The 24663-nt window shown below is 37.9% G+C and overlaps 1 protein-coding gene across 12 annotated transcripts in view; it reads left to right on the forward strand.

The window, feature by feature from the left end:
• Window positions 1-24435, forward strand: part of Enah (ENAH actin regulator) — a 139652-nt gene extending 115217 nt beyond the window's left edge. For 5 of the 12 annotated variants that reach the window (XM_063237517.1, XM_063237518.1, XM_063237516.1 and 2 more), the window contains 11 exons: window positions 2204-2460; window positions 3517-4281; window positions 6230-6531; window positions 7391-7533; window positions 7693-7750; window positions 8575-8623; window positions 11976-12042; window positions 15112-15174; window positions 18411-18489; window positions 20983-21040; window positions 21550-24435. In XM_063237517.1, coding sequence (XP_063093587.1) covers window positions 2204-2460; window positions 3517-4281; window positions 6230-6531; window positions 7391-7533; window positions 7693-7750; window positions 8575-8623; window positions 11976-12042; window positions 15112-15174; window positions 18411-18489; window positions 20983-21040; window positions 21550-21587 — 1879 coding nt within the window. In that variant the 3' untranslated portion in view covers window positions 21588-24435. The remainder of the gene's footprint in view (window positions 1-2203; window positions 2461-3516; window positions 4282-6229; window positions 6532-7390; window positions 7534-7692; window positions 7751-8574; window positions 8624-11975; window positions 12043-15111; window positions 15175-18410; window positions 18490-20982; window positions 21041-21549) is intronic. The other 7 variants (XM_013151380.3, XM_023564671.2, XM_013151381.3 and 4 more) reach the window with 3 other exon arrangements.
• The last annotated feature ends 228 nt before the right edge of the window (window positions 24436-24663 follow it).

Genomic DNA, 24663 nt, shown 5'->3' on the forward strand with positions numbered 1-24663 from the left:
CACCAAAGTTTGGGAACTGCTGAACCAAGAGCAGGAAGCCAGTGAGAGCACTGGAGAACTGAACTGTTAAGTTTGGCCTGAGCTTTAAAAAAAAAACTGTTATTTTGATACAAATGAAAGTGGAGGTACAGAAATCTAAAAAATCCTAAAAAACTTATATGTGTATTACAAACCCAAGTTGAATTTGTTCATTAGATGTGGTTAATATTTAAGTGACTTTTCTCTATCTAGTTAATTTCAAACATTTTTCTAGTTTTGGGTCTAATTGTTTGCCGTCCTTACCACAGTGAAACAATTACCTGTCAAAAACTTGGGCAGCTAGAAATTTACCCAATAGCATAAGTCAGTACTATATCCTTAAAATCGATTTTATTATTTTATTCTTAGCCACTTATAATGAGCCACTCCCACAGGATGCTTTTGCCTTCTTGAGAGTTACTGTTAGACATGAGATGTGTTTAGAGAGAGAGGCTGTGTGTTTTTGTGCAAGGAACAGATGGATTTACTTGTCAGAAGGAAGATTTGGAAAGATCTTGGTTACTGAGGCTGCTGGGAGGAACAAAGGGCAGCCTGTCTTGATCTCTCGTGTAATATTGCCTCTTTGTAGAGCCCGCCTGGTTCTTTAGTCCAGAGAAAGTTCCAGTGTGATATTTTCAAATATTAATAACAGATCACATTTATCGAGTATTATACCCTAGTATTTTTAAAAGAGGTTTTATTACTTTTTTCTTTCTTACAATGCTATGAAATGCATTTGTAGAGCCTAACTTTTTTAGGGAAGATTGACACAACTTTTCTTAGAGGTAATTTGGAGCCATATACAAGGAATGACCTAAAAATACGTGATTATTTTAATTTTTAAAAATTTATTACAATATAAAGACACATTGCCATTAATCCTTCTCAAGTCCTTTCTCCCCCTTTCTTTGAGCACACTTTCCCATCTTTCTAACCACTTTCTGAAGCAGCTCTGGAAGTCCTCTAGGTATAATCAGAATACCACAGCTGAGTCCCGGCCTAGCAAAGATAGGCTTCTAAAAAGCATTGCAGAGTACCTTCTTCCACCTTACTTACTGGATCTGACACTGGAGCAACTTCTGGCTCTTCCCTAAAGTCAAAATGACCTTGAAAGGTAAACATTTTTCAGTCCATTTAGGACATCAGGACAAACAGGATAGTGCAACTTAAGATACTGAATGAAAAAGGACTTCCGGAGCTACTTCAGAGTGTGACAAGAATAATAAGATATGTGTATTCAAACGGGACTATGTTAATGGCTACGTGTCTTTCATTATAATGATTTTTAAACATTTAAACACAGTATTTTTTTTTATCATACCTCACATTTAAAATCTTAAATATATGCCTTTCTACCCAGCAGATATGTGTGTCAGTATTGATCCTATAGAAGCAGTTGGAAGAAGATTCGAAGGTGAAGATGAGTGCTTATTGCACTATCAGTAGTAGAACTGGGGTGACTTCCATCCTACAGTAGGAGACTGCTTGAACTCTGGAGAGCTAAACAAGGGGATGTGTGCACTTACAGAAAGTGCTGCATACTCTGCCTTTGGATAACCCCACAGTGTATTAGAGAACAGAGTAGTAGGGAAATGGAGTTCCAGTTTATTTGGTCTTTCAAATTCATGTGTACATTATTAGGTGAGGGAAAATTTAGAACATATTTGTATATATCACAGTGTTAGTGATAGTTGCCTCTGGATATGAGATTTCAATGCCTTAAAGTTTATTTCTTCCCTTTTATGTAATTATGTATATTTAATCCAGCATCTGTTTATGTAGCTGTTGCTGTGAGTGGTCACTGTATCTGCTGAAATGATAATTTATTTCTTACACAGCTAAAATTTGATGTTAACATTTTAGGAAGAAAATCACACACAGTGGTTAAGTGATGACTTGATTATTGGGGTGGTATGTCTGGTTATGTGGAAAAATACCCGCAAGACTTAGAAAATAAAGTGGGACTTAAATGTGCTGTGCTGAAGCATCTAGCCAATCCCATGCTAGTAAGAGACTATGCGCATTTGTATGAAACCTGTTATCACCAACTAGCCTTCCTTCATATAGAAGAGTAATGTTAACGTTATACCCTGTGTTCCTTTTGATTCAGAAATAAAGTAAACAATAGTTCATTTATAATGATGATTGGCCATAGATACATTTTAAAAATTTTTTATAATTTTAGGCAACTGCAAGAACAGCAACGACAAAAGGAGGTGGAGAGGGAAAGGTTGGAGAGAGAGAGGCTGGAAAGGGAAAGGTTGGAGAGAGAGAGGCTGGAAAGGGAGCGCTTGGAACAAGAGCAGCTGGAGAGAGAGAGACAGGAGCGGGAACGTCTGGAGCGCCTGGAGAGGGAGCGGCTGGAGCAGGAGCGGCTGGAGCAGGAGAGGCTGGAGCGGGAGCAGTTTGAATGGGAGCGAGAGCGCAGAGTCTCTGGTGCTGGTAAGGACCCCACACTACTGTGTGCCTATAGTGCCCTAGGATGAGGGTTTTGTTCAGGTGTTAGGTACCTGAGCTAAGCCCGATCCGTGACCTCTTGAATGTTTCCTTTTCATTTCTGTTTTACTTTTGTTGTTTAGAGTTAAAGAACTCTCAGCAGTTTTATTTGGCATTCTAATTCTAACCTCCCTATAAATTGGCTTATAGAGTATATTTTTATGGAAATTTTTTATATTAGATGAACTGGGAAGCTACTCTCCTCACAAAAAATGTCCAAATTGTCTCATATCCTGTATGAAGTAGTATAGTACCAGTCAGCAAGAAATTAGCTTGATTATAATCTAAGGTTTTTGAAGGAGAAATTAAAGCAATAGGTGAAAAGTATTTTAAAACTGACTAGATATTTAAATGTATTATGTATTATTATACAAAATCTGATGGAATTGATTAAAAGACATTAAGATATGTCTAAAAATCTGAAGCATTCTTTAAAATTAATATCCATTATAGAATCTAAGAATTTTTATTCCTTATGGCGTATATCAAAAGTCCCAGTATGGGCTGATTAGATAGTGATTGTTAAAGTTAATCCATTTGTTTTGACTGCCTAGTTGTTTTCTGGAGTTGTAACTAACAAAACAACTCTTCCTCAAGTAAGCATTGAAACAGGAAGTTCTTCACCCTTTACAATAAATACTTTGCTAGTTTTTCTATTTGTTTTTTAAAAACTAAATTTATTCTTCATATGATTTTAATTTTTAATGGATTAAATAATAAAAGTTAAGACAGCTACTATCCCTTTCTTATAGATAAATTAATCTTTTTAATTTATTAATGTGCTTACTAGTAAAAGAAAGTGTCATTTTGTGGACCTCAAACTGTATGTTTACAAAGTGAAAATTCTTGGGTGAAAATGGTTATGTGCACGTGTGCCCGACTCTGTACTAACTGTAGTCTGCATTTATACAGTTGTCTGATTGCTGGTTTTGTGGCTTCACTTGCTCCTTTTTCTCTCTCCTTTTGTATCCTGTCTCTGCTGCTGCTCCCACCTCTGTCCAGCTCCGTCTCCAGACAGCCCCCTGTATAGCGCTCCACCTCCTGACTACCCCAGTTGCCAGCCTTCTCCAGCACCTCCTCCACCACACGCCAAAGTCATCTCAGCTCCAGTGTCAGACGCTACTCCTGACCACGCTGTTGTGGCTGCTTTGCCACCTGCTTCCACACCCCCTACACCACCACTGCGACACTCAGCGACACGTTTTGCAACATCTCTAGGCTCAGCCTTCCACCCTGTTCTCCCCCATTATGCTACAGTTCCCCGTCCTCTGAACAAAAACTCTCAGCCTTCTTCCCCTGTGAACACACCCTCTTCTCAGTCTCCAGCAGCAAAGCCCTGTGCCTGGTCCCCTTCTAGTTTCTCTCCTCTCCCTCCATCTCCTCCTATCATGATCAGCAGCCCCCCTGGCAAAGCTGCCGGTCCGAGGCCCGTCCTTCCTATCTGTGTATCTTCTCCTGTGCCCCAGATGCCCCCCTCACCGACAGCACCTGCTGGGCTGCTGGACTCTGTGCCATGCCCAGTGTCTCCACCACCTACCTCAGGGCCGCCGCCCCAACCACCACTGTCCCATGGCAGAACTTCACCTGCCCCTCCTAGCACCCTCCTTGCCTCAACCCCCTCATCCAAGCCCAGTGTTCTCCCTTCTCCCTCTGCAGCTGCCCCTGCCTCTGCGGAGACTCCTCTAAACTCTGTGCTGGGAGACTCCTCTGCTTCTGAGCCAGGTTTGCAGGCAGCCTCTCAGCCGGCCGAGACTCCAACCCTGCAGGGTAAGGCTTTTGGCGGCACTTCTGGCAGCTCACCTCCAGAAGAATTGGTGGCCATAGCTGCCACCTGGAAGGAGGGGAAGAGGGCTTAATAGTGGGACATTAAGATGCCAGAGGGCCATGTGGGGTTTTTTTCCATTTGGAAAATTAAGGTGAAAATGAATACTTTTTATTCTGTTATATCATTTGCATTTTGGAGTGTCAGGAAGGGGAACTTCCATTTTGCACTAAATTTGATACCTTGTTACTACACTTTCATAAAAGGTGTTTTCTAGTAAATAGAGGTAGTATACAATGGTGAGGTAGTAATGCAATGGTGCCACAGTTCATGAACTTAATTTGTTCCACAATTCTGGAAAAGATAACCATGTTCTTGTTCACACAGGAAAGATGGCATGATCCTGTTTGTCATCTAAAGTAGTTTGCAAACAAAAACAAAATTTTGCCAAACACTTCTCTTTGCAAACCAAACTGTTCACAAACAAAAGTATTGGTGAATTAAGGTACCACTGTACATTTCTTATAAATTTTACTGGGAAATCTTCATTTGACTTGTTTGATTTTTACTTTAAGCAGTTTTACTTCTGGGAGACTCAAAAATAAACTTAGTGCTGGCTAGGGTCCTGATGTGCTCTACTGAGTCTCTCCTATTGTAGTTATGATCTGGGGACCCCATTACCAGACTTTCAGGGTAACCTGAGCCCTGAAGCACCCTGGCTATTGCAGGAGGGTACAGAGGGCAATAGGCTCACGGTGTGCCCCAAGGGTGACATGGCCCCCACACCTGTGGTATGAGATGATGATGCCTAAGTAGGGAGGACGTGGTTCTGAACATGAATGAGGTATCTATGACCTTGTTTGTGGTTTTTGTTTTGTTCTTGTTTAGAATTTAGTGAGGATTGCAAGAGAATGCTGAAAACAAATTGGTAGTTAACAGCAGTAATCTTAATTTAAACATACTTCTTTAAAAAATCTTATTTTCTAAAATAAATGTAATAAGACTTGTTATCACTATGAATATTTTTGTTTTCAACTTACAAAATTTTCTTTAAAATGGAGTCAAATTCTAGAGTATGCAATTTAGGGCACAGGATTTAGAGCTATAGTGGTCCCCTGTGCCCCTCAAAAGGGGGCAGATGCTCCTCTGCCTCTTCCTGAAGCTGGAAGAATTACAGTTGTACTCATGCGTGCTTTGTCCCAAAGACCCCTTTCAAGCCTTTAAGAAGGGAGTTGCCTACTAGCTTGATATTCTGATATTGAGTAAATTCCTATTCAATCCCTTGGTAATTTTATGAGATTCAAACATTTCTTATGCACCAACTTGAAGGCTAAACACATACTCAAATTCCTTGTTACTTTCTTAGAGTTGTATCAAGATTTTAGTTGCATTAGTAAATTCCCTTTCTTCAGTGATTCTTAACTTTGGCTGCATCTGGAATTTCAGTGTAGAATATTTTTAAGATACTGGCCTGGGACCCAATTTTCCTTCACATTCTGAGTCATCACTTTGTGTGTAAACAGGAAACACCTGTCTTCATATAGTAGAATATCAAGATACACTGTCTCAGTATTCACATAGATTATTTGGAGTATGGCTTGTCAAATAGCAGTAACTGCTACATTTACCTGTTTGTTGGTTTGTTTGTTTTTTAAGGAATGTCTACCTCACAAATTTTGTAAGCATCTATTTTGCTTATTTTTCAAATCCCCATGGAAAAAGTCAAGTTAGATAATCTGTTGCATAGTTCATACTAAATGTCTAAATATTAAATACTTACATATACACATTGACTTTATTTTAAATCTGATCTAGACTGTAAACATTGTAGTAAATTAAATTCTATGTCATATGCATGTCAGTCACCTTACCTGCATTCTGCGTACTTGTCTTCCTTCATAAAGTGTGGTTGCTTAGCTCTTGGGTTGATGATCTAACATTTCCTCCTCTCAGGCATTGTCTTGGGACCACCCGCACCTCCACCCCCTCCTCCTCTCCCACCAGGACCTGTCCAAACCCCAGCTCCTCCTCCTCCCCCAGGACCCCCACCCCCACCCCCACTACCATCATCTGGGCCTCCCCCACCCCCTCCTCCCCCTCCTCTGCCCAATCAGGTACCCCCTCCTCCACCACCACCTCCTGCCCCGCCCCTCCCTGCAACTGGATTTTTCTCTGGACCTGTATCAGAAGATAATCGCCCTTTAACTGGACTTGCAGCTGCAATTGCTGGAGCAAAACTTAGGAAAGTGTCACGGGTAAATGCATTCCCAACTACTGTCTTTTTAATATAGGTCTTATTCTTTCTAAATATTTAAAAGACTAGATTCATTTGTTCTAATTTTATGAACTATGCTATTAACCATATTGATTAAAGTTCAAAACAATTAAAATTTACAGAAAAGTTTCAAAAATCGTATAAAAAAACTTCTGTGAATCTATTATCTGTATTCACCAGTTAACATTTTATCAGTACTTGCCTCTTTATTTTCTTTGTGTGTTTCCTTCTATACATACACAGTTTTGTCGGAATGATTTGAGAGTAAGTTGGAAACATCATGCCAATCTCCCTAAATGATGTTGGTATGTACAGTTTTGTAAGAACAAGGTCATTCACATACATGACCACAGGATAGTTATCAAAATCAGGAAATATAACAATGTTTTCAAATTTATTTTGAAATGTATTTAAATCTGTTTTACAGTGTCTTTTATGGCATTTTTCTTTCAAAGTCTTCTGTTGCATTTAGTCGTAATATAGCTTTAGAGTAGACTGTGACAGTTCTTCAGTCTTTCAAGTTACTGACATTTTTGACGGCTGTGAGTTATTGTTTAGGTTTTCTTTCAGTTTGTCATATTTGAATTGTTCCCACAAGATTTGATTCAGCTTGGGCATTTTGGGAGCAGAAAGACTATCACAGTTGAAAGCTTCTTAATATATCATGCAAGGAGACACCCAGTACTATTTTACCCCATTATTGATGGTAGCTTTGATAAAACTTTGCTATACAAAGTCAATGCTGTTGATTCTTAAGGCTTAAAATATTTTCAGATTTTTAAAAATTTACATTGATACTAACTAATAAAGGAAATTATTATGTGTATCTTCTTGTTAAGATGGAGGATGCCTCTTTCCCTAGTGGAGGGAACACTGGTGTGAACTCAGCCTCCTCCAAAGCCGACTCTGGTCGTGGGAATGGGCCTCTTCCTCTAGGGGGCAGCGGCTTAATGGAAGAAATGAGTGCCCTGCTGGCCAGGAGGTGAGACATCTCACTGTAGCAGACATGTCCAGAATCTGGAAGAGTTTGTTGATTTTATTCTGCATATAACTTAACTACATGTACTTCTTCCCTCTTACAGAAGGCATTTTTATACTAAGAGTTACATGGTTTTTTAAAGAGTTCAATTTACCTTTCTAGGAGAAGAATTGCTGAAAAGGGAACAACAATAGAAGCAGAACAAAAAGAGGACAAAACTGTACGTGAGTAAAGCCTGCACCCACCTTAAAATGTGGGATACTAGCATAGCCCGTTCAGAAAACCAGTGATTAGTCAACTTGACCTAAATTAATTCAGAATCAATTGATTCTATTTTCAGATACTTAAAATGCCTTACTACGTTATTGTGTTTCCCCCCAAAATAATCCTGAACAGAAAAATAACCAGCCTTGAAAACTAGAGATAAAAAATGCCAGTTTCCATCACTTTGCCTTACTTGCCGTTACATAGTGACCACCAAATGAGAGAATACTGAGGTATAATCTTCTGCATGACCCTAGTGATCATTAGCACAGTAATGACCAGTGGTTATTTTCGAGTTAGGTCTTATTTTTATAAAATTATAATGGCTTTCTTAAAAAAAATATGATGTAGAGTCTTGGGAAAAGTACTGAGATTCAAGCCTGTGGATTTAATTCTGTTCTTATATATCCTTAAAATGAGTAGGTGTCCTCTCCTAGGAAGGTTTGTGTGTCCCTTAGTATGAAACCTTTATGCCATTCTTCCCAGTCCAGGCAGAGAAACTCTGTTTCATCTGTTCTGTGCGTAACTGTTTTCTCCACACCACTGGATCACTTCTGTTTCCTGTGGCTTCCCAGCAGTATGTAGCTCAGGTCCTCAGTGAGAAGGTGTCAGACTGGGCACTCTGGGGAGCAGAGAGGAATGTCAGGAAGAAGAGGAGGAAGAATTCCAAGCCAAGGGAAAAGCGGGAGACATGGGGCAGGAGTGTGTTGCTCATACTGAGCGAGCATGCAGCGATGTGCCTGTGATGAGGTACTAATGCATGTATTTTTATACATTTAGGAAGATTCTGAGCTTATAACTTCAAAGGCCTCTTCAACAAATGTACCTGGTAAGTTCAGGAGAAATACTTTAATCTTTGTCAGCTTTCCCTAAATACTAATACTCTCTAATTGAAACTTTCCCTTTTAACAAAGAATTCCCCTTTCCCATATTTGGACTGACTAACTGCTTTGTCCCTAAAATGTTAAAATTTCTTTTCACACATGAATACATTGGCCTTTTTTCTGTGTTTTTTGTGCTCTTAAAAGCTGCTATTGCTTTATTCCTGATACTGTGACATCTGTTAAAACTCAACATTTTTCTGTCAACTTTTTGAAAGCCCTAATTTTTATACTTATAAAATCTAGTATATTATTGTCAATGCGTTAATCATTCTTAAAGGTAAAAATTAAGTGAGTATATTAGCAAGCATTGTATTGTATTTGAAACCATTCTTGGATTGAGAAGGTTGTCATTTTAACCGTTCAGTTGAATAATGTTGATAATCTTGGAAATGAAGCTTCTGGTTTATAAGCTAAAAAGAATCTCTTAAAAGCTTTTGGAAAACATTCTTAAATTTAGTAAAATTTTAACACTAAGAACTCTTAGACACAAAATACCTAAATATTAACAAAACACACGTTCCTGCAAGCTGCCAGAGAGCAGTGTATTCATTGTGAGGCATAAGGCTACTTGGCCATGTATCTGACCAGATACTGCAACTGGACCCTTTACTTCCATGCCTATTTTGGAATGAAGTGACATAAAGAAATCAAATGAGTTAATAGAACGGTCCACAGAAAACTAATATAGAGAAATGTCTGTATTAATTTCTACATATTTTAATTTAGAGGATATCAATCACCTATAGAAATCCTTTCTTTTTTTTCTGATAACTTTATTTTCAAAAAACATACTTCTGTTTTTGTAATTGTAGAGTTCTATCTGACTCTGTCTCTCTCTGTCTCTCTCTCTCTGTCTGTCTCTCTCTCTCTCTGTCTCTCTCTCTGTCTCTCTCTCTCTCTCTCTCTCTCTCTCATACACACACACATACACAGTCCCTCAGTCTCACAGATAGGTTAAATAGCAAACATTCAGTAGTCTGATTGCTATAATTATATTGTGATTTTGTGAACTATTTTGTCAGCTTACTTTACTATATAAGTTCGTGTTATCTTTATGAGAAATTCACAAGTTTGTGACCCACTTTCAGTTATTGTTCTTATGAAGTTAATTATATATACTATCATTAAGACTGTAGACACATTAGAACTGAAGCAGACTACAGGGTCACCGAATCTCTAAATATGGCAAGAGTAGAGAATTCTCTCCCTGGAGAGGGAATTCACTGGGTACAGATCTGCTCAAGATTCTCTGGATGTTCGCCATGGACCCCAAATCTATATCCCTTTAAATCAAATATGAAAAACTAAAGCCTGTGTTTTGCATGGGTACATCATGTATAAAATCAAGAATTCATCTGGAAGGCCGTGTGGCAGTTTTATTCTGTTTTTTTGTTTGTTTTGTTTTGTTTAACTGACATCATATCAGGCATTTGATAGGCCAAAAAGAACTGAGGTCCTGAGTGCAGCACACTCATAGCACAGTTGTGCATGGTGAGGGAAAGGTAATCTTCTGTGACCAGACCTTGGGTGCTGATGACACAGCAAGGGAAGAGGTCGTGCAGTCCCATGGACCAGCTTTGTAGGAAACAGTAACGTGTCACTGCATATTGGAACTAGAGCATTGGATATGACTTCCGTAGGGGACAGAGAGATACTTGAGGAAGGCAGTATCACAAGCAGGAAGAGGTTGGGAAGCAGTAAATAGATACAATCTAAAGGGGAGAGTTCTTTTTGTTGAGCATTGGAAAAATAGGTTGAAAAAGAGAGTTAGAAAGAAAAACAGTTTAGGTTTTACACTGCAAATACCAAGTTAATGTCATCAGCCAGTATTGCTGGAGGCACATAAAGTGGCTCTTGTGAGCACAGTGAGGTAGAATCAAGGAGGTCTGACTTAGGGAAATCAGTGAGGAAGTTCCTAGTGCAGGGAACTAGAGTGTTGCAAGCACTCTGAGAAGAGACCAACTTCAGTTCTTCCTCCTGAGGCCCCTACCTTGGTCTAAGATGGCCTCATTTCTTAGCCCCACAGAGTGGGCAGCTCTGCCCTTTCTCCTGAAGCACAGCGGTGTCAGCTATCTGCCCTTTTAAGATTGAACAGTAGTCCCATTTCTCTAATTGACAAAGGACCTCAGCTGCCACTAGTTAGCACCACACGTGGTTCACTTTGGAATTGCTCCCTATCTTTCCACTTGCCTCTTCCTTGGTGGCAGCGTTCTAATGACTTATCTTTTCTGCCCAGTTATCCCTAGTTTTTTTCAGGACTTCCCTGTCCACCTGCCTGGATGATGTGTTGGATGAGTCTCTAACATCACCCATTTAGGACACTGTAATTATTGGTAGTCTCCAACAAACTCTGGAACCTGACACCCCTGTGGCATCAGTCAGAGAATGCATGGTTGTTAAGAGTACAGAAGAATAAATAAAAACATTTAATGAGGAAAAAGAAAGAGAATTCCTTGAGTGATGAGTAAAAACAAGATCAGTGGGAAATGTAAGGTTCATACCCAGATGTCAACTTGAAGCAAAAATACAAAGTGATCCTTCAAGGGAGGAGTCTGAATTTAGTTTTGTGTGGTTATATTTTGAGGAAACTATAAAGCTGCCTTAGAAAATGTAGAGGCCCATTGAGGGTTTCTGTCAATCTCAGAGCAGTTTCTTAGTTAAAACTATATGGTGACCCAGCACTGGGGAGGCTGAGGCGAGTTGGAGTCCACCCTGGGCTACATAGTGAATTCAAGGCCAGCCTGAACTACACAAGACCCTGTCTTTAAAAAAAAAAGAAAGAAAGAAAGAAAAGAAAAAACTACATGAAGAGATCACAAGTCATACTCAGTCTTCATGTGGCCCAAAAGATTTTCCTCCCAGACAAGATTCCACTTTTGATGTCTTCCAGTCATCTAATTAGGCCAGTGACACATCAACCAAGTCACCCAAAATACAAAAACAATTCAAATGATCACGTTTGATGGCTGACCAGTGAGTTATCACATGTCCGTCATAGGACGAGCTTGGAGGGAACTGACTTATATTTAACTGGAGTTGTCTGCAAGTTCCAAAAATTAAGGTTTTTTTTTTTTTTTAATAAAAGAAACATTAATGTGCTTATTTCTTATTTAAAGGTCTGAAAATGTGCAAATTAGAATCTTTAATAAGAATTTAAATCTCAATTTTGAATTTATCTGTGTTACTATAATATAAACCAGTACTTTATTGATGAGTCCTGTAGTACTTTGTTGTTTGTTTAATGGAACCCCTGAAATCATAGGCAGTATTTAATACATTTGTTCTTTGCATTTGAAGAACCAACCAGAAAGCCTTGGGAAAGAGCAAATGCAGTGAATGGCAGCAAGTCCCCTGTCATCTCCAGGTACCAGTGTTTTTCTTAAATTTCATATGACATGTATCTAAAAAGGAAAATATCCAGTTGTAGATTATGAATTGTATAAAGGAGCTCACAAAATACCTGTACTTCATCTTCAGTTGGACAGTCACTGCTGAGCCCATTATGTTTTACTAGTGCTATATGATAAATTCATCCTACATTTGTTAGTCAGATTGTCTGAAATTTTAAGACAGCTTTATACCTCCCAATGTTTTGAAATACTCCACACTAGAGAAAAGTTGAAAGAATAGTGCAGGAAATACTCATCCTCGGCTTAGCAGCCATTAACATTTGCCACATTTGTCTTGATCATCTGTATATCAAAGTATTTTTTCCTTCTTGTGTTGGTTATTTTTTTCTATTTGCTGAAACAAAATACCAGATGCCCAAAATGAAAGAAGAAAAGGTTTGTTTAGCTTACAGTTTTTGGTGGTTTCAGTCCATACTCACCTGGTTGCAAGGTAGGGTAGCATGGCACTTAGAGGCAGCTGTTCATGGTGGGCACATGCAACAAGAGTAAAAAGGGCAATTTCCTCCCTTATATTGTATGCCGGCTACCTGCCCCTTGGCAGGTGCAGCACTCATACCACTAATCCCAGCACTAGACAGTGAACCAATCACAAATGCTAGACTCAGCTACCTTCAAAAGGCCCACCCCTCATGACCACATGAGGCTTTGGGAGGATATCCAAACACAACCATAACATTTGTGAATAATTTGAAAGTAATTTTCAAACAAATGCTGCTTTACCCTAAATATTAACAGCATTTTTCCAAAGAATGAGGACATCTCCTGCATACCAGAATGGCATTGTAACTCCCAAAGAATTTAGCATTGAACAGTGATATTATTTAAACAGTATATGTTCACATTTCCCTGTTTGTCTAAATAACAGAAATTTTATATTTTAAACTAAAAATCAGCTGTAGAAAAAGGTTGTAATGTTTAAGAGAAAGCAAAATAAAACCTTGAATTTTAAGTTGGGAGTTTGTTCTGAGTTGAAAGTTCTGATCATAATCAAGGCTAGGACATGGACAGACAGGTTTTGTGTCCTCTACAAGGTGTATTTTATCATCATAACTGAGTTTATGCCACAGGTTTTAGAACTAAGTGGAACTTTGTCTTGGTTTATGAGACAGTTTAAAAGGCTTATATTTTCCGGGGGGGGGGGGGACTTGTATGCATTTAAAGGCTAAAAGGGATTTCTGCCTTTTCTTTCTGAAATATCTGCCTTACATTTGCCTCATAAAAAGAAAACTTGACTTTTTCTATAGAAATCTAATTTTTTAAGGAGTAAGAATAGACTTTATCACACACCTGTTCTGTGGTAAGCCTATGTTTTCATTTGAATTTGGCTTCTGTGTGGTTTTTTATGTAAAGAGTAAAGAGGATTTGATAACATAGTTAAGTTCCAAAGAAACCAGGCCTTTTTGTTTGTTTGTTTTTTGTTTTTGCTTTTGTTTTGAGACAGGGTCTCGCTATGTAACTCAGGGTGGCCTTAAACTCACTTTGTAGTCCAGGCGGGCCTCAAACTTGTGATCCTCCTGCCTCAGCCTCCCAAGCGTTGAGTTTACAGGTGTGTGCCACCATGCCTGGCTTTTTAAAATGTATTAAAGCTTTCAGTTTTTAAGTAATTATAAGATGACCATATATGACTTCAGAAAAAAATGAAGGGATTTGTTCTTGGACGGGATCTTTCAATAGAGCACAAAAATTGCTCCTTATTGTTCTCAGACTCATCAGTAAGGGGACCTCTAACACTTGTCTGCAGTTCCAGATTTTCTTCAGTAGCACATTAGGAGCCCTCATTTGTTGAGTACTGTGTACCATAACAGAACTGTGATGTGCCATTTTCCTCTGAGGATGTAAGTTCCAACAAGGAGGTTCTTTCTGCCCTGCATCCTAACTTCATCAGGAGGAACTCCACAGAGCCTTGCCTGAAGCTAGGGCTGCACTGATGGTTTAGGAAGAGATACGGAATAACAGAAAAAAAAAAAAAAAAAAAGAAACGGAGATATGGGAGAGTCCTCCAAATGGAGTTTATCATGTGATTTGTTGGTCTCATTTAGTAAAGGAATAGTGTTCTTTGAAAGATTTTTAGACTTCTGAAGCAAGTTGAGTGTTTTAATGGTTACCACTTTGAAAATATTTTCATATAGATTTGTTGAAAATTGAAACCATGTTTCAATTCTGTTAGATGGTTTCCCTCATCTCTCCCAAAATAGAACTTCTGAAACACCTATTTCTGACCACTCGTGTCATAAAGTTTTAATACATATATATTGGAGGGGAGCAGTTGTAAGCAATAAAAGATTTTAAAAATGTGTTTAAACAACTCTTCCTAAGTATCTCCCCTGTTTCTTGGGGGAAGCAGGTACATTGGTTGACATATGTACTTTTGAAGCACACGCCATCCCACCCTTTAGTTTTGGCACCATTTCTTCCATACTGTGTGTGCTAGAATTACATTGGTGTTGAGATGAGCTGATGCCCTTTGGTGTCCACAAGATTCTTCATTATGCTGTACTAAGGGAGGATGTCAGAAACGAAAAAATAAGAACGTAAAAATGCTCTGAATGGTGACTCTAAATAGTGACTAGAATGTAACGCTGGAAAGTTTATGAATTCTTCCTATAATTTTTATTAAAAGCTTACAGCTACTGTATTCATAGTAGGAGAAAAACATTGTTTCCATGCCCAAGGATAATTTTATATGCTTCAGGCTACCATGATTTTGAGTCTGTTGCCTTACAGTCATTGTCATAGAAAGGTATATTTGTTAGTGGGTTTTACTGTACCTATAGCCTACCAAAGGAAAGTCATTGTATAATGACTTTGTAACTTTCAAGTAAACAATATATTTACATAATTAAAATTAGCTTTAAAATATCTTCTCTTTATTGGAGAAATGCTTATTCTAAGGATAATGGAGTCCTTTAATTCTTGTTTTGTTCTCTATAACTAGAAACTTGTGAAACAATAAGTAGTATCTTGAGAATTATTTTTAAAGTTACGTATTGTATACCCCTTTAAATGGTCTTTCCCCTTCATAGACGGGATTCTTCAAGGAAAAATCAGATTGTTTTTGACAACAGGTCCTATGATTCATTACACAGGTATCACCCGGCTGTGGCTTTGTGATTTAAGACTCAAATAACATGTTCAGGACAGGGCTGAGCTTTTCTGTCTGGACTGGTAATCACCACAAGGGAGTTGGCTATATAGGTTCAATCTTTCACTTTTAGCTTTATCTTGAACATTTAAATAAAAACAGAAACCTACCATCACCTTGTAGTTGGATTAGGATCTATACAAGTAGTAAGTCTCAGAATACTAAGATGGAATCCAGGGCTTTGTGTGTTGTCTAAGGCTTTGGCATTTTCTTTTTTTTTTTTTTTCATTTTCATTTAAAAGTTGTTCTCTTCATGGTTCTAAGACAGCCTTAGCCTTTAAAAAGTGTGATAGAAGATCCTGTGCTGGTTGTTAATGGAACACAGGACAGTATAGCCAAGTTTGGATACTGTTTGAGGAAAATCTGTTTCCTAGATACATTGAAGTATTGAGTAGGTTTAACAACTTCAGGCTGTTTTATAGGATAAGTCTCATTGTACCATTGTTAATTAAGAAAACAGGATGCAAATCATCCAGAATTGGGGTGCAGCTCTGTGACAGTGTGTGTGCACAGCATGCTTAAGGCCCTAGATTCGGTCCAGCATACCACCCCACCCCCAAGAAGCATAAAGTGTCTATTCTTCTCTCAATTAAAAAAAGACTCCCCCACCCAAAAAAATCTTCAAGTACTGCTCTGCTATTTATAGAATTAATTTAGCCAACTAGGAAGTTGAGCAGTGTAGCACAGTTGTTTCATAGACAGGTACCTGGAGGCAACCTTCTCTTCATGAAGGAGTAAAAACTTCTGAGAAACACACATATTTTGTTATCAATTATGTTGAAAACCCACAGTTTAAAAATAACCGAAATATAGTGATGTTCTCATATATGCATCTGTTTTGTAAAATACACATCAAGACTACTAATCATTTGAATTAAACTGTGTGGAGGAGTATGTGTGCCACCAAGAAGAAGTTCTGTTGCCAGACTGGTCAAATTTGTTAGTTATTTTTATGCCATTGATTAGCCATTCTTTTGCTAGCCAGTTAAAAAGCAGTAGTGAAATAATTTTCTGCTTTCTTTGGGGTAGATTAATTGTTGTGAACAAAAGATTTATTAAGAAAACTTGCTAGTACATAGAAAAAAATAGTATTTAACACTGAGTTCTTCATAATTATCTTCCTGCTCTCACACTTAAGTGTCCCCAATGTTGAAAAGCTTCTTTTGAAAAGTGGTGATTACTTCTTTCCTTCAGTATGAAAAGTTCCCCCCTCGAATTGATTCTCGTGGTGGTGGTGGTGGTGGTGGTGGTGATGGATTGCATGTTAGCATGAATTAAATTTTTAAAATTTTGCATGTCTCTATGGTTAATTATATAAAACACCATTTTTAATTGCTTAGTGAATATGGATATACTCGGAGAATACTACACAGTTAAATCACAGATTATAGTTGATTGTAGCATGAATTTCAGAGGTATTCATTATATAGCGTAGAAAAAAATAACTACACCATTTAATTGTGAAAAGTAAATGAAAGCAGAGTAATTAAAATTTAATTTTAGAGAGCAAGAGTAGAGATGTGAGTGTGTGAGATGTACAGTGTGACCTATAGAACTGCTGTAGACCTCACACCACACGACACTGGGCCACAGCTGCTTTCGAGCACCCTCACTGAGGAAGAGGCTCCTGTAGAAACCACCCCAGCCTCCAGCACCCCACTCAGCACTACCGCTGATTTCTGAAAGTTTGTATCTTCAGTTTTTATACCAGCAAACAGATAGCAAAATGACACTGGTTGGCTTGCTTAATAATCTTAAATATGTCTCATTGTTAAAGCTGATCAGCTCAGTGTTTTATCTTAATGAATAATGTCTGTGGGTTTAAAGTATTACTTGTATTAGGAATTATGAGATTAAAACTTTGAAAAAGTTGTTTATATTGGGACTTGACTGGATTTCTGACATTGCTACTCTGCAAAATTGAAAGTATGCCATTTGAGTAATAGTTTAAAATTATGTTGATTTGTAGCTCTTAAAGATGGCCACTTAGTATATTAAACCAGAAAATAGCTAAATTAAAACTAGGTTTTTCACTAAGGATTTTCTTTTATTGCCAGAATTGAAGGGGAAGGTATTACTAGTCTGAAGCATTGGTTTAAAATGTGCCTAACCCAACCAGGAGTAGTAGCACATGCTTGTAATTCCAGCACATGGGAGACTGAGGCAGGAGGATTGCTTCGAGTTCAAGACCAACCTGGGCTACATAATGAGTTCAAGGCCAACCTGGACTACCTACGGAGACCATATGTCAAAATGAAAGAAACAAAAAATCATAAAATACACCTAATCCTGACTCAAGTATGGTAGTCCACACCTGTTACCCCAGCACTTGGGAGGCTGAAACAGGAGGATCTGGAGTTCAAAGCCAGTCTAGGCTATAGAGCAAGACCTGTCTCTAAACAAAATTTATTCCCCAAGATATTTTGTTGTGCGAAATTTTTAATAGAAGCCCAACTGTTGGAAGTGTAATAATAATTGACAGTTTACTTCTGTCTGCATGTCTTTTTTTTTTTTTTTTTTTTTTTTTCTCAGCAAAGCAAATTTCTGGAGCAGTTAGCCCAGAACAAACCATTCATATGATGTTTCCATGAAACTTTTATAGGGAAGTAGCTAGTTAGAAATAGTTCTACCTAATAATTATTTTTTCAGCATTCTTATTTATATTAATATTTGGCATAGAATAAATACATACAGAGAAATCTTGGTTACTAAAATGTTTTCTTCTAATACATAGAAATTTGTAAACTAAGAGAAAAATATCCAGGTCTTTATACCTTCCTTCCTCGGGTTCCTGGATACTTGGTAGGCAGTAAAATTTCAGAAGAGGGAGAAGACAAGGCTGTGTTGTTGGGGTGTCAGAAGTGTCTGCTGAGTTCAGTGAACTATGTTCCCTGGTCCCCTGCCTCAGGCCCAAAGAATACCATCTCAGACTCTTAACAAAGAAGTCTCAACATCTTGTCACACCTTTCTAATTTCTTTATAAATAATTTAAGATAACAAAATTAGTGGAAACTACTTTGTTTTTTGTTCTAGTGACTCTAACAACTGTGGAAGTTAGCTTTTTAACAAAATGTGCTTCATTTAAGAAATTATTTAAGTCTAGTGTTGGGTTGGAAAGTTTTTAATATGAACTCATTACATAAGTATTGTTTACGTGTCCTGCAAATTTAATTTGTACAGACCAAAATCCACACCCTCATCACAGCCCAGTGCCAATGGCGTCCAGACAGAAGGGCTCGACTACGACAGGCTGAAGCAGGTGAGCATACAGTGCATCTTGTCTGCATCTTACATGTTGCTCTTTTCAAAATGCATCATGCGTGTGTTGATCATGGATTTTGAATGTATTTTAAAAGGTCATAGAGTCAGCCATGTGTGCTATTACACACTTGTGATCTCAGTACTCTGGGAGACTGAGGCAGGAAGATTTGCAAGTTTGAGCCTTGCCTGCAAGACATAGCAACTTAGCAAGATCCTGTCCCAAAATAAGAGTGGGCAAGGGATGTATTCTGTGACGAGATCTTGAGTTAAATCCCAGAACTTTAAAAAAAAAAAACAAAAAACAAAACCTGTTAAAACATTTTTATACAAATTAAACAGTGGCATTACATCTTCATTTCTGCCCAGTGAGTTCACACCCAGGTCCAGCAGGGGGAAGGTGAATGTGCCATCTGTGCAAGTGCAAGATGTGCCCTTTCAGGAAAGCAGCAGCTTCCACTTTCCCCTTACTGTAGGGGCACAGTGGACCCAGCAAATCTGATTTTGGCCCAAATGAGAGGGAGTGGGCACCTCATACACTTTGGCATTCCAAAAAGCAGATCAAAGCCTTTGGTTCCAGAAATTTCACTTCAAGGAACTTACATGAATAAATTTATGCAAAATGTTATAAATGCATACACGTACACAGCAAGGAACAGAGGTTCTGCAGCCACTGAGAAATTCTAATACTGTGTTTTACCAGTGACCTGTGTATACTTGCCCATGTTAAGGGAAGCAGATAATGAAACAAGTATATGTAGTTGTCTCAGTTGCATAAAATAAAAAGATAAGTAATCATATTTTGGTTGCATGGGCATTGTATTCAATACATAAATACTCAGAAACAGTTGATAAGTTTGTGGGTTTCTAAAAAATCTTATTCCTTAAAACAAAACAAAGACTTATTCCTACAAACATTGACATATATTTTTTTAGATTAAACCTAATTTTTGTACTATAAAGCTATTTGAAAAATTTAAGTTATGTAATTTATATAGGGAACAGGTGATCATTGATAATTAACTCTGGTTTTGCATATACTGATAATGGCTTTTCTTGAGAATAGTTTTCTTTTTGATGTTTATTTTTTGACACAGGGTCTCGCTATACAGCTGAAGTTGGGCCTGAACTGGCTATGTAGCCAGCCCAGAGTGGCCTCAAACTCAAAGCTCTCCCACTTCAGCCTCCTAAGTACTGGGATTAAAAGCTGTGCACCACCACGCCCATCCTGAGAACACTCTAAGACAAAAACTCAAACATATTTAAACATATGGTTACCTGAAATCGGGGAGTGGAAGGAGCAATAGATTTAACTTTTGGAATGATTGAAAGATTAATGCACATAATAACTTAAGTGCTTCAGTTTCTTCATTGACAAAAGGAGGAATTTGGCAAGTTGGTAGATTATTCTTTTCATCTTCACACAGCAGTTTAATTAAGCTATGCAATGTTACAGAAAGGAACACAATTTAGACCTAATCTTTCCAAAAGTGGCTGTGGTTTTTTAACTCTTAAAATTGTGTGCCTTGGGCTGAGCACTTGCCTGGCAAGCACAAGACACCTGAGTTCATCCTTAGTACACAAAAAAGGAAACTGATCACTTTGTAAAGGCCCTGTCACCTCGGAACCCACCCTTCTTGAAGGAGGTTCAGAGCATCACTGTTAAGTAGAAATATGGGGCACAAATGTATTTTAAATTTTTGTGGTAGTCAACATTTTTTAAAAAAAACAAATAAGTGAAATTAATTTTGTTAAAAATCCCGTCAATATAAAGCCAATATTTTGGAATTATAATGGCTTATTTTGTGTTATTTTCCTCATGCTGTCTTGCAGTCTGTATGGCACACCCTGTTTTGGAGCAGCCACTGTCAGATTCTTCCACCCCTCCCCCGGGAACCCTGAGGCCCTGCTGGGAAACCTGTGCTCCTTAAGATGTGATTTGGCAGCAGCTGCTAAGAAACTCCACACCTCAAGCCAGGGGCACATTTGCCAGGCCAGCTGTCCAGCAGCATTTGCCTCCTGGAACTATCTCCCCCTGTCACCTCTTAGCTGCTACCAGAGGACAGGGTTCAGAGCAGAGCTGTTACCTTTCCTGGAAACTGAATCACAGCCCTCACTGGATGGCAAACTAGTTACTTGAGTTTTAGAAAGCATTCTGTTTCATATCTCGCTACGGTAGAATAAGCAAAGTTTGAGAAGAGAGGACTATTAAAACAAGTCAATTTTATGAGAAACACAATTAGGGTCCTGGAAACCAATAATGTTCATCATACTTTATAATCACCTTAAAACTTTTTTTATTTTTTAAGAAAGGATTTTGTTGTATAGTTTAGGCTGACCTTGAACTCACTGTGTAGCGCATGCAGGGCTTGAACTTGTTGCAGTCCTCCTGCCTTAGCCTCCTGAGCGCTAAGCATGTGCCACCTTTCCCAGCTTAAAATTTTATTTGAGTGAGAAACTGTTTGTTTCCTGATATTTTTCTCTGATATTTTAGGACATTTTAGATGAAATGAGAAAAGAATTGGCAAAACTAAAGGAAGAGCTCATTGATGGTAAGTGAGCAAATTTGCTGCTCTTTTAAAATACTGCTTTTGAATTGCCATTAAGAAAATACAAATAAGAAATACTCATTTTATTACTTGAGCGCAATTACTTTTCTGCTCTTGGTTTGGCTTAGGAAGTCAGAGAAGAGTTCTTCCTTGTTAGTGGAAATACTTTATAAAACTGTGGGTTGAAGGTTCCTAGGTCACCTGTTACTAGATGGAAAAATGGTGATATTTTCCTCTTAGTCACCTCTAGTCATCCCCCTCTTAGGAGGCCCCTTGTTCTCAAGCCCACAAGAATCAGTGTGCTTTTTCTGTGTGCAAAGGGAGAAAACACCCACTATAACTACATGTAGAGATTGGTATCCTTATAATATTAAAACCTTTCTATACAAGGAAAGTTGTAAAATCTGTGTCTCTTTATTACTGTGCATTTGAACATAGTTCTTAAGATTGCTTAAAAATGAATCATGTATCTATATCACTTTATTTACTTTCAGTATTTTTTTTCTTTCCAGCAATTAGGCAGGAACTGAGCAAGTCAAATACTGCATAGAAAAGCAAAAGGAGAGAGAGAACTTTAATCTGGTGAGGAAAAAATCCTACAAACAGTAACCTTCTATAACAACCCATACAGTTTTGTGCCTGTGAGAAGAAAATGGAGACAAGAAGTCAGAAGGAAGGAACTAACACCCTCTGAAAGCGTTCAGGCATTGTGAGTCAGTGGTCGCCGTCCCTCCCCACTGGCTGCTTTTCTCTGACCTGTCCCATAGAATGGAAGAGCAGTGGACGAGTTCCTCCAACAGTTGAACAGAAAATACGAAGCCCATCTATCAGACAAGAGCAACTTACATTGAAATGTTTTCATGTTGAGATAAAGCCACACATTTTACACAGCCTATTGCTAAAATAAAGAGAAAGGCTTATGGAGTTCTTTTTCAAAGAATGGTGATGAAGAATTTAGCAAGTTCTGCTGTTGTATTGTAAATGTTTCTCTCAGGTCTGTCTTCCTATCATATTTGATATTCCATGAATAATTGAGATCAGGCTGTGTGTAGGTTAAGATCATAAAATGTGGAACAAATGGGATTGTATATGCTTTCAAAGGGTGGCGTTTGTAAGAAAGTATCCTAAAGATGATTGGTCCAGCTTAAGGAATTTTAGAATGATAGGAAGTCTCTCGAGTTAGCCTTCATGCAATTTTGTAGTTTAAAACATAAATTCATCCAGAATTTAAAAATTTAGATGCCTTCCTAAATTGTTAAAATGCTTTACCAAATCTATGACTTCTACATAACACAAACCAGTGGTCAAATGTAAAACAGTATATTGTAGATTTACTGTAGGTTTACAACCTTTTTTAGATTTATGCATGTGGGCATTTTTATAACAGTCACCACAAAGTTAGCTTTTTTTATTGCAGACAGTAATGCATGTCACACTAATATGTAGTGGCTTTTTCAAGGCCTAGTCCCAGGGAAAACATTTTGTAGAGTATAGGGGAGTGGGAGGAAGGAAAGGAATTACTTTTTATTTAAAGTTAATTTCTGCACTTTTTTCTCAATTACCTGCATGAATAGTAACGAGAACTATTTTGTGACTTTAATTGGTAAATATGTTAACAAAACCAAGTGCATATCTTCTACATCATGTCTTTAGCTATATTGTATTTTAACCAGTAATTCCAAGGGTCTGACACATGAATCTGAGCTTCACCTGAATTGTATCTTACTGTGGCACTCAGTCAGGTGTCACCATCACCGGCAGTGACACAGGTATTCAGACGCACAGTCTGGTATGAAGGTGCTTTTGAATTTTGTGTTGAAATACAAGAAATGACAATGACGACAGCAATTAAGGTCACAGAAATCATTGGGTAAAGGGTAAACAAAGAAGAGTCTGCAGTTTCAATAAACAAAGCCAGGCATAGGTGGGAAGTAGGAGTCAAATACTGTTACCACCATGTCGTGTGGGTGAGTGAGCACTAGTGTGTGCGCTGTATGTGTGATACACTCCATTTTCTCCAAAACTGGTAAGATTAAAATAGGGAAGAAGTCCTTTATGTTGCAATAATAGCTTTTTTAGGAAATCAGAAATTCTTCCAAGTTCTCCATCCTGATTTATGCTTGAGTTGTTATGTGCCATATTTGCTTTAAAATCTTTGATTATTGGAACTTATACTAAAATTCTTGTGAAATAATACACTTTCATCTGCTTTCTAGGTTTTATAAATCCCCAGCTTAAGGCAAAGCTTGTTGATAGCATTATTTTCTAAATGATGCCCCTGGGCAGTCATTTCCACTACAGAGAAGTATGGATGACAGGATTTTCTTTCATGTTAAGATAATTGGTTTCTGTGGAAACTTCATGCTAGATGAATCTGTGATGGATGAGCTGTAGTAACTCAAGCATCCTGCTCTTCTTTCCATCAAGTATTCATTGTCAGGCAGTTGTAGTACAGGCTTTATGAATGCAACAAACTTAAAAATTTCTGTTCTCTAAAAGAAATGGGAGGCATTTTCATCTTTATTACTGTACTTGGGGTTATGTAAACTCTTTGACATACAAACATTTATGCCCTTTATAAATCTGGCAAGAAATCATTAGGTTTTCTTGGGTAAATTAAGTAGTGTGCAGCACGTAGAATACTGGGTACAAGTGGTCCAAAGTGAAATAAAAAAACTGAAGTAAAATTCTCAATCTTAAGCCAGTTTAGGCATTAAACGTTTGTGCCTTGGTCTGTTAACATGATATCTGTATAAAATGACAAAAGAGAACCAGTGTTGAGTCGTGCTACACACTGTCCGTCATTCTGCATTCTACCAGATGCTAACTGTGTTCCTTCCAGGAAGTTTGATTGAATTACTCTACCCAATCTCTGTGTTGCTAACATACATGACAGTCACATCATTGTTAAGAGATTTCAGTAATGAAAATGAGAAACAGATGCTTATTTTCCTATCAAACTGTTCCTCAGAACTACATCATTCTGATGGCTTTGTGCTATTGTACTTGGATGTCTTCAGCTGAGTATAGTTTCGGGGATCCCTTCTAGTACAGGAAGATACTGCTGTCCTCAACACTGTGATCTGACCTGTGACACGTCTGTACCATACACTCTGTAAACGGCTAACAAGTCAGCTACAAACTGAATGTACAAATCTTAGTGCTGGTGCTGAAATCTCTTCAGAATAGTCTTGATTTAAAAGTTTGTTTAAAAATCTGCAAGCATTGTCAATCAAAACTGAAGATGAAACACTAATGAATGTTGACTTCTCATGCTTTAGATATATTTTCCTTTGTAGATTTTTCAGTTCTCTGCTGTTTTTACTGTTACTGTTTCATTTAAATTTCCTATATGCTAACTTTGTTTGTGAGATTGAAATAAAATTACAATATATACATGTTGCTTGTTTGGGACACTGACATGACCTTCTGAAATAATTTGCTCTGAAATAAGTCATGTAGGCTGGGAATACAGTTCAGTAGCATAAATGCCTGCCTGGCAAGTGCAAGGTCCTGTGTTCAATTCCCGGTACCAAAAAATATGTATATGTACACATAAAGAAAAAAACCCACTTAAACCAAGACTTCTATACTTACACAGCATTCCTATTTAAAGATTTTGTGAA

Source organism: Cavia porcellus, unplaced genomic scaffold (genome assembly GCF_034190915.1).
Source record: "Cavia porcellus strain 051 isolate PalLab524CR breed Dunkin Hartley unplaced genomic scaffold, mCavPor4.1 scaffold_26, whole genome shotgun sequence".
NCBI classification, from domain to species: Eukaryota; Metazoa; Chordata; class Mammalia; order Rodentia; family Caviidae; genus Cavia; species Cavia porcellus.